The sequence below is a fragment of the Mustela erminea genome, chromosome 17 (assembly GCF_009829155.1).
Source record: "Mustela erminea isolate mMusErm1 chromosome 17, mMusErm1.Pri, whole genome shotgun sequence".
In the NCBI taxonomy this organism is placed as follows: Eukaryota; Metazoa; Chordata; class Mammalia; order Carnivora; family Mustelidae; genus Mustela; species Mustela erminea.
In genome coordinates this window covers 37644427-37657615 of record NC_045630.1, presented here as the reverse complement: position 1 = coordinate 37657615, position 13189 = coordinate 37644427, and the positions used below count along the sequence as shown (strand labels likewise).

Sequence of the window (13189 nt, the reverse complement as noted above, 5' to 3'; positions counted from 1 at the left end):
ATTTGAGAAATGTAGTAAGAGCATCATAAAGAGCCATAAGCTTTTGAACCAAGTAAATCCATTCCTTAGCTTCATCTAACTTGAGCAAAATGATTTCTAATTTGAAGATATTCATTCTATTATTGTATATATTGTCCATACTGGGAGACCTTGTGAACATTTGAAATGTCCAATTTTAGGAATGTTTTTAGTAAATTATGGCCCATCAAATGTAATGCAACCTCTTATTGTAATTACCAACAGAAAATTTAAAAAAAATCCTAAGTACAAGTAGAATACAGAATAATAAGAACTTATGATCGCATTTCTATAAAACCTTTCTTCTTGTAAAGGAGGACGAGGCAGTAACAGGCACAGAGAAAAACAGGTATCTTACGATGGTGAAACTCCAGGTGTTTATGGTCTTAAAGTTCTTTACATTTTTTTTTTAAGATTTTACTTATTTATTTGAGAGAGAGAGAGAAAAAGAGCATATGAGCAGGGGCAGAGGAGAGGGAGAAGTCAACTCCTCTGCTGATCAGGGAACCTGATGTGGGGCCCGACTGGGATCGTGACCTGAATGGAAGGCAGATGCTTAACCAACTGAGCCACCCAGTTTCCCCAAGTCCTTTAATGTTTTAAATTGAGTTTGTAATAGTAAGTTTTAAAAAACGTGTTGGGCAGAGAGGCAGGAAAGATGGAGCCCACTTAGGGAATGGCAGATGGCCGGGTTTGGCCCAGATAAAGCATGGGAAGTGATGAGAGACAAGTGTAGACAGATACATTAAAGCCAGTTGGTGGAGCCTTTTAAAGGGCATATTAGAGAATTTAAACTTTATTTGGTAAACAGTGAATGGAGATCAAGAAAAGAAGTGAAAATGACAGAATACAGATTTTGCTCACAACAGCATGTAGTATGGGTAGAAGTAGGAAAGAATAGAGAGAGAGAAACCATATAGGAGCTGTTGCAGTAGTCCATGTAGGAGACAGTGATGACTGAAATTGGATGATGGCAGCAGAAACAGAGAAAGAGAGAGAATATCAGACCCAAGAGACTTGGGAAAATCAAATAAAAACAATTTATCAACTCATTGAACATTGGAGGATGAGGGAGAAAAAGGGTTTAAAGATGAGTTTGAAATTCCATTCCTGGAAGCCTGGATTATTGTAGGGGTCAGAAGGGGAAGCTTCTGGGCAGAAAACGAGAAGTTCCCCTTTGGATGTGTGGCATGTAATATACTTGTAGGATGTCTGATGGGCAACAAAAAAACATTAAGTCCGCATTTCAGAGAGTAATCAGAGATAACAAGGTGGTTATGGAGTGGTTTTCTTATAAGGAATAGTTCAAGCCATGAGAGTGGTTACAATAATTTTAAGGATAATGGAGAGAAAAATTTTTGAAAAGAAGAATCTGGGACATATCTATAGGAAGGGATGAGAAAGAATAAGAAGACATAAGAACAACTAAGAAAGAGCATTTCATGAAAGAGGGGATTCAACGAAGTTCAGGGTAATGGAAGCCAAAAGAGAGGGGTTTCAGAAAGGAGATCATTAGCAGTGTTTGGGGCTGCCGAGAAATCACGTGATGAGTTCAAGAAATCTTGGATTTGGAGATAAGGACTGGCCTGAAAGAGGTGTGTCCCTAAGGGAGGAGGAAGCCAGACTGGAAGGCCATAATAGGAGCGGCTGGGAGAGTTTAATGAGAAAGAGTAGGCAGGAAACACAGGAAACCTAAGAAGTTAAACATCTTAGAACAGAAATGGAATTTGAGGTTTTGGAAAGGTTTGGGGAACACTTCAGGATGAAAGATGCATTGAAAATAAGAAAACAAACAGATCTCTTCTGAAGGGAAGAGTCGACTAAAAGAGACGGGTACCCCGGTGGTTCAATCAGTTACTGCCACTTACCGAGGGTGCAGGAGAGAAGAATGAGGCACCAAGTCCGCTGTAAGGCAGAGGGAGCGGAGCGGAGGTCGACAGTACAGAAGACTGTCACCCAAACAACTCCTTAGTCTCATATTTACTGGAAAGTAGCTAACAACCAACAAAGGAGCCAAACTAAGTTACACATTGACCACGAGTCTTGTAGATACATGAGAAGAAAGGCCAAATATGTCTGGTCACGTAGTATGTAACTTAGAGTTGAATGAGCCCATTCAAAGGGATGGTTTGATTAACTGCGGGTGATCTCTGGAGAAGGGGAGTTGACAGAGAAATGAAGCAAGCAGCGTTCTACCCTGAGACGGCTGGGCGTTCCCAGCTGCTCAGCTTTAAGGACCCATATCATCCTCTCCCCCAGAGTCCTGTTGTTAGTACATGTTTTTCTTAAGGCTATATTTAAGCATGCTTGGTGACCAGTATAATATCTCATGGGTTATATTTTAAGCAGTATGTTGTTCTGAGGGATGGTTACAAGTGAAGGGTCTGCCTTGGGCTCAGGTCATGATCCCAGGGTCCTGCTCAGCAGGGTTATCTACTTCTTCTCCCACTGCCCCTCCTCCCACTCATGCACGTGCTCTCTCTCTCTCTCTCAAACAAATAAAATCTTAAAAAAAAAAAAAGAGTGGTTAAGAGAGAAAATGTGAGGTGGATAGAAGCTGCTGTAGAATGATTATTTAGTGGGAGTAGGAGGCAAGGTCACTTGCTGAGAAGAAGCCCATTTGGTGACCTAGAGAGAAAAATTTGCAACAGTCCCTATGGAAAGTAAAGAAAAGCCCTCCAATAGATGGGGAAATGGTATTTTGAAGACAAAACTTTAAAGGTGGTGTTTCCTTCAACTTAGCTCTCAAGACTTGACACAATTCAGAATCCTCCTCTACATTCATTCTTGTCAAATTGGCAAATCAGTCTCACCTTTTGATTTGGCTCATGTTTTCTTTACCTCTTATAGCCTTCTCATTTTCATCTACTCATTTTTCCACTTTTCATTCAGAGGAAATGAAATCCTGATTCTCTGTCAAAGCCTCTGTGGTGTTCTACGCCACTCTTTTCTGAGACCTTTATGAGACTTTTGGTGTTTATGACAGAAAAAGTGAAATTTTCAGGAAAAACTGCCCTTTAATAGCTGTGTCCCATCAGTTAACATGTATCGAGTATGGATTATGTTCCAGGCAACTGGGCCCATAGCAGGAAGTCAGCAAACTTGTTAAATTCCCCACCACTGTACTGTCTTGGGGTGGAATGAAGACCAGTACAGGGAAAAGTCACCAGTCAGGGAGCTCCAGGAAGGCCTGCTGGACCTAACATCCTAGAAAGTGCGTCAAGGTGGGCTAATCTCAACCCTACGGTATCCAAGTTTTCTAGGCTAAGTGGGTTGCATCATATAGGTCTGTTCTGAATTTAGGAAAACAAAAAAAGAATTCTGGCATCAAATTCATACTACCATTCCACTTAGGGGAAACGGTTGGCAGAGAAGAGAAAAAACGATTGCAACATGTTATCAGGAAGCAGGGTTAGTGCCCAGGAAGGGGATTAGGTTAAAACCAGTGCTTTATTTCCATTGTTAATCATTCACTGGGCCAATAAAAAGTTTCTGCCTATCCTTTAGAACTTAGCCCATCTGTGACCAGCCAGCCACATGGCTGGAATTCAGGGACTTCTTGGTGGTGCAATGACTAGCTAGCTTCAGGGTACTCGGGAAACTCTCATCTGGGGAAGAACTGAAACTATTACAGATCCAGGCAATTTTTTTTCCCCCTTGAGAAACGACCACAGGGACCACGATTGAGTCTTCTATTTCTTCCTCAACTACCTGCCAGGTCAGTGGGTTATTTGGGGTGCCTTGGGGAAAAGGCTGGTAGTTTGGCCCTTTAAGGAGGGCAAGAAAGACAAACCCTGGGGGTATTTTCAGCAGAAATCTTTTCAGGAGTCCTGCATTAGGGTGTTGTATAATTTGAAAAGTATTTTTAGTCCTTCTAAGCCTCAATTTTTTGTTATAAATGGGCAAATAATTATGCATACAAATAAACTGAAGCAGAAAGGAAGTAGAAGGTCACTCTTGTTATTGTATCTTAAAGTCGGGTGTGTTGGTTCAATGATTCCTTACCATCTCTCCGCACAGGGGAGTTGAGGCAGGAGGTAAATCAGAATGTCCAAAGGGGTTTGCAGAGGACCCGGTTTTTATAGTCTGCATCCTAAAAATTGATACAGGGCCCTTTGGAGATTTTATTAACCCCTCCCCATCTTCTCCACCATCCACAGCAAAGATCTTTTTTTTTTTTTTTAAAGATTTTATTTATTTATTTGAGAGAGAGACAGTGAGAGAGAGCATGAGCAAGGAGAAGGTCAGAGGGAGAAGCAGACTCCCCGAGGAGGTGGGAGCCTGATGTGGGACTCGATCCCAGGACTCCGGGATCATGACCTGAGCCAAAGGCAGTTGTCCAACCAACTGAGCCACCCAGTTGTCCCAGCAAAGATCTTTTGATTTGATAATAAGAAGGATGTTGGTCAGCCTCCAGTTACTTTCTGAAGCTAGAAGCCTTGACTGTTCTCACCTCCTTTTTCTTCCCCACTTTTCTGAATCAGACAACACTGATTACCCTTCCTTCTGGAGATTTCCTTCTTCCTTGGTGGGGCAGGACACAGTACTATTGTTCTTATTTCAATTCCTCAGCCACTCTTAGCTGAGTCCTGTTCTATCCCTAAAATAGAGGAGTACAGAGAGAATGACAGAGCATCCAGAATGAGCAGAAGCATCAGGGAAAGTTTGAATTAAGTGTAGTGATACACTTGGATATAATATGAGTACACAAGGAAGACGCTGATAGATACAGAGATTTTAGGAAGGAGGTGCAAGTGTGGAAGCAAGTTCTTTCTGGAATCTGAAAGCGATGTGATTGAGTGTGTAGCTGCAAGAAAGGAGTTGAAACTGGAGAAGAATATCACCCTTTCAAGAGGCATGCAAGCAGAGCTCAGACAAAATAAATACATGGACTTAAAAAGTAATCTCTAATGGAAGGAGAAATTTGGGGGCTGAGAATTCTCCCAGCACCTCTCAAATTGTACTGCACTGTGCATGCCAACAGTATTTATGTTTAGAGACCCGTCACCAGTTCAAGACCATAGCTCTTGAATTGGTCTCACCTCTATAGGAATTTAAAAGGTGACGATGTCATTGAAATATGAGGGCATTTACTAGGGAAGTCTTAGTTTTTTAGTGGGCAGCTAATAGCATTCTAGATTTTATAGGAAAGATGATCTAAGTTTACTGTCATCATTTGAGAGAATGAGAACCTGAGGCCCAAGGAGCTCACATGGCTTCTTCAAGATCATAGGATTGGACTGTAGTGAAATGGGGCTCAAATTTGGGTCTTCTTAATCCACAGGTCCTAGCCTCCATCCCCATCCTCTGTAGTCTGCTGAATCCTGTGAAGGTTCTGCTGGAGGACCACAAGGAGTAGTGATGGTGAACTTCAGATGCTCCCCAGGTCTCACTGAGCCACCACATAGCCTGAGAACTAGGGAGGGAAGTGGGATCACTGCATCATTTATCTCGTCTACATTAATGAAGCACTTCATAGACATTATTCCATTTGGTCCTCAGGAAGGCAGTTAGTCATTCGCACTCTGAAGATAAAACTATATTGAGTTTTACTTATTTCACATTTAATGGGTAACTGTTACACACCAGTTATAGTATCAGGTCAGCACTAGAAAGTTGAATAAACATCTTCTTTGTCTTCAAGGGTCCACAGTCTGTTTTAGGAGGCAAACGTGAGCAGAAACAATACCATTACAATTAAGGCCTCAGCAAAATATTAGGGGAGCTTAGAAGAGGCTGATATTTCTCAGTGGAGTTGGACAATTCTTCATTAAGGAGGTGATATTTGATCTGGACAGTGAATCAAGAGAAGGTTGGAGGTAAAAGCTTCTGTCACAAGAGGTATTATATGCAAATTCTTGCAAGTGTTTTAAAAAAAAATCCAGAATGGGGTACCTGGATGGCTCAGTTAGTTGTGTCTGCTTTCAGCTCAGGTCATGATCCCTGGGTCTTGGGCTCACTGCTCTACAGGGAGTCTGCTTATCCCTCTTCCTCAGACTCTCCCCACCATTCTTGTGCATACTCTCACTTTCTCTCTCTCTCTCTGTCAAATAAATAAATCTTAAAAAAAAAATCCAGGATCTATTTTGAAAACCTCCATGAAGTTGAACTACAGTGTTTTAAGTGAGTAGAAGCAGAGGGAGGGTTGGGAGAGGTAAAGAAATCTAGCAAATTTGGAACCATTGGAATTTTTAAGTAAATTCCTTTTTAGGAATATGACAGTGCCATATTAGAAGCTGGCTTATGGATGTATAAAGGCGTTTTAGTACTCTAGGGTGGGTGAAGGGAATTATGAGAACATAAACCCAGACTATGGAAGTGAGGTGGAGGAGAGAGAGACAGATTCCAGTGTTGCTGTGGCAATGTGACAGGACTCAGAGACTAAATATGGGAGGGGGCAAGAGAGAGGAGGCTAGGATGAATGAAGTTTCTAGTCTGGAAGGCTGAATAGAGATGATTACCTGAGCTGAGACAAAAAACATAGAGGTCAAGGGTGCTGGAGCGAAGATAGTGGGTTTCATTTGGGATATGTTGGATTCAAGGTGCGTTGGAGATACAAAGGAAGCAGTTGGAAAACTGATCTGAACTTTGGGAACTATATCTTACACTTGAAAAAAAGAAAAAAAGGATTTTTGCTTAAATAAGAAATCTAACAATCAGTTGCCAGGGGCTTGAGGTTAGGGGAAATAGAGAGATCTTGGTCAAAGTATATAAAATTTTATCTGTAAGATGAAGAAGTTCCAAGGATCTAATGTAGAACATGGTGACTATATTGGTAACACCGTACTGTATAATTAAAATTTGCTAAGAGAGTAGATAAGTCTTCACACTAAGAAGAAAAGGATAAATATTTGAACTAATGATGTGTTCATCAACAAGATGGGTGGTGGGGGAGAGGGCAGTCCTTTCACAAATAGTACCTATGTAAATCACCATGATATACACTTTAAATATCTTGCAATTCAGTCACTTACACCTCGATAAGGCTGATATTAAAAAAAAGAAAAAGAGCGTGTCTGGGTGGCTCTGTTGGTTAAACGACTGCCTTCAGCTCAGGTCATGATCATGGGATCCTGGGATCGAGTTCTGCATCAGGCTCCCTGCTCCCTGCGCCCCTACCCCTATTTGTACTTGCCTTCTCACTTGTTCTCTGTCAGATAAATAAAAAAATAAAATCTTAAAAAGAAAAAAAAAAACGAAAAATAAATCTAACAGCATCCAACTCCTGATTTCTGCTCAGATCATGATCTCACTGTCATGGGATTGAGCCCTGAGTCGAATCTGCTTGAGTTTCTCTTTCTCCCTCTCCTTCTGCCCCATAAATAAATAAATAAACAATAAAGTATTTTTAAAAAGAGAGAGAAATCCAACAGAGTGAAAAGTTTGAGTTTCCTTTCAGGGTTAAAAATGAAAAGTATAAGAATTCATTTATGGATTTGCAAAGAAAACTCACAGGTATTTATCACACTCAATATTAGAAATGTACGTTTTGTGTTATCCTGGGCAAAAAATAATTTGTGAAGATAACCGATTACAATTATAGATGTTTCCAGAGTTAAAGGTTTTGTTCAAGTGGCAGAGCAATGATCTCTAAAGTCCAGAAATAACATTTGCAAGGTCACCTTTAAGATTCAGATTCCTGCCTTTGTGAAGCTATAGGGGAAGACAAAATAGTTTCTCCTTATTTTGCTGATATTTCTTTCCCTGACTTTTAGAAATATTCACAATTTTAAGGCTCAGCACTGGAATTCCACTTGTTAGTGACCAGAGCAAGGAGGTCGGCTTAACGACTCAAAATTTATGTATGGGACTGAATAGGGCAGACAAAGATTTTTATTAGGAACTGAGTTTATGAAATGTGTAAGTTTTTATACACTTTATAAGAAGACAGTTGGGCCCAAAGGTCTGTGAGTGATTAATGGGTAGAGGTCAAAGTCATGGGAGTAGGTAAGATCCTCTTTGGAAGACAGGGAAAAACTAGGGGAAGAAGAATGCCCAGGACAGGCCTTTGTGTGCATGAGAGTCTCTGTTCGGGGTGTGGGTCTCACCATCACCAAAGTCCACAGTGAAGACCTAACCAATGGTTCCTGGTCCAAGTCCAGTGGTTGTTCCTCTGCCCTGGGTTTTAATTGAAGTACCTTGGTGTTGCAGCCAAATATCATTGTAATTATAAATCACCATTTTAATTTTATTTTTATTTATGAGAGAAAAAGAGGGAAAGAAGGGGAAGGAGCAGAAGGAGAGGGATAAACAGACTCTGCACTAAGTACAGAGCCCATCTTGGGGCTTGATCCGAGGACCCTGAGATCTTGACCTGAGCCAAAAATCAAGAGTCAGACGTTTCTGTCCCCATCATTATTATGATGATGTTTTGACTCCAGGAATTCTGGTCTTGTCAAGGTCACAGCCAACTCCAATCCCATCCTTCTTTTCTCTGACATTTCTCTCGAATATTTTCTATGTGCCACTGTGCACCAAGTCCAGCTACCTCTCAGAAAGTCTGTGACACATGTATAGTTATCATTCCTTCTTTATAAAACAGGAAATTGAAGCTTAGAGGAGTGGAGTATCCTGCCCCGGGGACACACAGTTCCCATCTGAGGGAGACAGGATTCAATCCACATAGCCTGGATCTGACTTCAGAGCCCATGCTCCGGGGTCTGGCAGCATTCTGTCCTCCTGTGCTCCCTAGCACTGTGTCTGTGGCCCCAGAGTAAAGTTGAGTGATATGAATTCCTCAGCCCCGTGTAGGGTCTGTATATATGGTGACCTTTATCTCCTGTCCTAAACTATGAAAGGAGGAGACTAGTTTTTGTTCTTTCCTTCCCTCCTGACTGTCCTCTGTTGAATGGTTGAGCATATGATGACTTCAGCTTAAGGATAGGGAAGAGCCTAGAGTAAAATCACTAGGCTCTATTCTCCTTAAGAACTTTAAAATCAGTGAAAATCTGACCTCGACAAAACAAAAGCTCTAAGAGTAGATACGGATGTGGAGCAGTATTATTCCTCTTTAAAACATTTTATCACTAGATGCTTTTGAATGTAATGTCAACAAACATTTCTTGAGTGCTTTAACTGTGTGAGGTGCAGGGCCAGGTACCGGGTACCAGGTACCTGGTGGGGCAGAGGCAAGTAAGAACCCACCTCTGACTTTGAGGACCCTGAGGTCTAGTGTTGAAGACAGAGGTTAAATGTCAGTTTTAAGCCACAGCTGAATCAAAGTTAGAAACATCGAGCTGTAATTAGAATATGAAGACTGGCCTGGAGACAAGGAAGGAACGTCGGAGAAAGGACTGGCAGAACTAGTAGGAATCAAAGAGGGAAGAAGGATAAGAGGGCAAGTGATAATGGGCAGGGATGCATTATAGGAAAATGTTTGGGACCATCAGGGATCCAGATTGTTCGGGTCAGCCAAAGCATGGGGTCAACCAAGCACCAAATGACAGAAAAGCTCCTTGCTAGAAGCCAGTGAGGGAATGCCAATTCCTAAAGGATCAGTTTGCTGAAATCAATTTGCTAAGTTTGTCGAATGGTCAATTACTGAACAACATTTTGAATATTCATTTTGAATATACTCAATGATTGTAAATGTCTTCTTTTTGAACACAGCTAATGAATATGTTCTTTGTAGCAGTATTTTAAGTATTTCTACTCAATTTCTTAAAAAGTCAAGATTTAATCTTATGGCTCTGTTTTTATATATATATACTCGGGAATATTTTCTGGAGTATATCCAATATACATATTTTTATTATGAACATAATAACTGCAACAATTCATATGGGGAATTTCTTTATACTATACTATCACTTTATACTATACTATCAGTCTCCTGAGATTTTGTAGTCAAATTCTATTTTGCCAATATATTGGTATTTTTATTTTACTTTATTTTATTTTTTAAAAATTAAAAACAATTTCCGGCTTATTTTTAAAAATTTTTAAAATACATATTGATTTTTTAGCCTTTTTCTTCAATTTCACTGAAATTGATGAAAAAAACTGATGCTATGAACTCATCAAAAATTAAAGAAACTCATTTCCATAGTTTTTACAGGTCATAACAGTTTTCACTGGAACGGAGAAATTTATCGTATTTTGCAAATTTCATGGATGATTTAGTGGATTGGTTTTCACTATGTGGAACTAACTTACTCCCACTAGTGTCCTGTCTCATCCAGATTGTCTGGGCAAGAGAAGAGTCTAGAGATCTGGAGTGGAAGGAGGGGCAAGCAAAAAAGAAAGTGGGTATGTAAGGGCCCCAGTGCTGGTCTCCTTCACGCATCTTTAGACCACCTCAGTGTATTCAGTACAAATTCTGTAAACATACTTTAGTAAGCCAATGCATTTGGTAAGTGGATCATCTCGTTGAATTTATTTATTTATTTATTTATTTATTTATTTAGGCAGAATTGTCCTAGTGGCCCTGTCTGGAACTCAGGGGCCAAGCTATCTATCAGGTGGAATGGTCCACAACTGATGATGGGTGGAAGAATGGCTTCATCAGAACTGAGTTTTGGGAAGATAGGATCAAATGAGTCATTACTCAGTTAGGAAGTTAGGCCTCTCCATGTAGTGTGAAGGGTCATTATAAACTTGTCTCTTTCTGTAATGTGGGACAGAAACATCTTTGAGGTAAATATTGAGTGCACTACCAGATATGTGCATAGTACGAATTAAGAACACCTGGGGCATATAGAATCATCTGGATCTAACAGGTATCCGAATAAAAGATAAAACTCAGTATTTCTTTGGAGTTAACTTCATATATTCCTTTGAGGACAAGGACTATTTCTAATGTAAATTTAAGATTTAAGATATATTGTTTTCCCCAAAGCGAACAGTAGTGGTGGTGAAGAGAAAAGTGTTTTTCATTATTTTGCTTTAAAAAGTCTTCAAATAGTCTGATCAAATATGAAAGTATAATTTGTCACATACATTTTTCTTTTTCTTTATACAGCTATATGTATATCTATACATATAGATATACATATCTCTCCATAAACTATTCATTTAAAATTGCAAATTTCTTCATGCTTTATTGCCTCTGTTGACAATTGTCATAAGGAACTCTCAATACGACACAGATCTGACTCCTTTTCTCTATTTCATCATTTTCCTGCCTTTCAGTATAATTTTGTCTTACATTTGTTCCCTCTTCTCCAACTCCTTTGCCATTTCCGTGGTCAGACCATTTCTGTGGCTCACCTGGCCAACTGCAGTAGTCTTCTTCTTCAACCTTCCTGTTTCTTCTCTTTGTTTACTTCAGTCTCTCAGGTACACACCTGCCACAGTGATTTTTTTAAAAGCACAAGCACTAGGTGTTCAATGCAACTAATTAAATCCTTGAACACTACTTCAAAAACTAATGATGTACTACTATATGTTGGTTAACTGGACATCATCATCATCATCATCATCATATATAAATAAAAATTAAAGCACAATAATGAATCACTCCTTAGCTTTAAAGTAAGAAAGGGGGAAACAAAATCCAAAATGAAAAACAGTGGTTCTTTATTCCCCAAAGAGCAGCGTCTATCAATTCCTATTTTTAGTATATGTGCTGCCGAAGCGAGCACCAGCATCTATCAATTCCTAAACCTGACCCTTATATCCCATTTGGACACTTCTATAAGCTGTCCCTTCTTAACAACCCCTTCCCCATCTCTCCTTTGAATGGAGGCTAACACTCCCTGTGTCACGTTTTAACATTTGTGTGCATGTGCTTTCTTCTACTGTAGGTCATAATTTCCTTGAAGATGTGGACCGCATAGTACTTACTGTAGTGCTTTATGATGACTAGGAATTTAATGACTGCTTATTAAGTTGAAGTCTTTTGCAGAAAAAAAAATGTGGGAGAATCATCAGGGCATGCACTCCAGAGCTCTAAATGGGATCCTTCATAGAAAAGAGAAAATGGCAGCCCAGCCCTTCTTTAGGCTGTGGAGAGCCCCTGATCCAACTTTGTTCCAAATGATCTTGGTTGCTGCTCTAATGGCTCCTGTTCTTGGTGAGTACTAGAGAAGTAAGTTCAGATTGGTGACAGACATTTAAGATCATCCACTCATTCTCTCTTAACACCAACAGATGATTCAACTTTTAGCAGAAAGCCACTTTCAGCAACAAGAGTTGGTTTGATCAGGAATTTGGAATTCAGAATTAAAGGGGATTTGGAATTATTTGGGATTTAGGGGGAATTGGTTTTATTCATAGAAGAGACAGTTTTATACCCACCTCCCCCTAGCATTTCTTCTCCAGGAATTTTCCAAAACAGTTGGTCTCCCAACCATGATTTGAAACAAGTTGGTGTGATCTATCAGCCCGACTGAACAATTTTCACTGCCTCTGGATCTATCCAGAATAGAGAGGAGAAATAAGTAAAGACTTCTCCTAGGGTTCCTGAAAGGCAAATCTCCGATTTAATTCTTGCAAGGAAAGCAGGATTAACATCTTTATGTTTCAAGGACTCCATGCTTCTTCGTTTGCATCATTCAAAATCCAACATGTACATAAAGGTGCAAATTAAGAATGTGGTTCTTACCCACCTCTCAGCCACCTGGTTTTCCTTCATAAGCAGTTTAATATAATGGTATTATTCAGGAAAGACTGTTTCTGTTGAGGAAATTTGTAGGAATTGTTGACTTTGCTCAGATATCACTGAGTCAGCAGATATGAGGACTCTGAAAGAAGTATGAAATCACATCTACCATCTTTTAGATAAATTATCTCATAAATACTAGAGAAGGGATGAAAAATTTCTGCCTTTTATCATTATCATTAATCAGCAAATGTGTATTACTGATCACTCACTAGATTCGTTGAACTATGAGGACAATAAGAGTTATTATTTTTCTTAATTGGAAAAGAAAAGAATGGTCCTTTATCTAAAAATCATACTACTGAAACATTAAGATGCTGTGTTTTGAGCTCTAACTTCTGGCGCTCTTTGTTATTTTGGTGACCAGGAGGTTGTGATAGCCCACCGAATTTAGACTTTGCTTCTCTAACAACTGTGGTGAATGAGACATACTTCAGAAGTGGAACTGTCCTGAGGTACACCTGCCGTCCTGGCTATGGCAGGGTTAATATTCTAAACCCGACTATTACCTGTCGGCATGACAAATGGGACTACTACGAATTCTGTGTCAGTAAGTATGAACATTTATTT

At 39.8% G+C, this 13189-nt stretch overlaps 1 protein-coding gene across 5 annotated transcripts in view; it reads left to right on the top strand.

The window, feature by feature from the left end:
- The first annotated feature begins 3523 nt into the window (after positions 1 to 3523).
- Positions 3524 to 13189, top strand: part of C4BPA (complement component 4 binding protein alpha) — a 55989-nt gene continuing 46323 nt past the window's right edge. For 3 of the 5 annotated variants that reach the window (XM_032319246.1, XM_032319245.1, XM_032319242.1), the window contains exons 1-4: positions 3524 to 3736; positions 5663 to 5859; positions 11865 to 12031; positions 12987 to 13169. In XM_032319246.1, the coding sequence (XP_032175137.1) occupies positions 11872 to 12031; positions 12987 to 13169 (343 nt within the window). In that variant the 5' untranslated portion in view covers positions 3524 to 3736; positions 5663 to 5859; positions 11865 to 11871. The remainder of the gene's footprint in view (positions 3737 to 5662; positions 5860 to 11864; positions 12032 to 12986; positions 13170 to 13189) is intronic. The other 2 variants (XM_032319244.1, XM_032319243.1) reach the window with 2 other exon arrangements.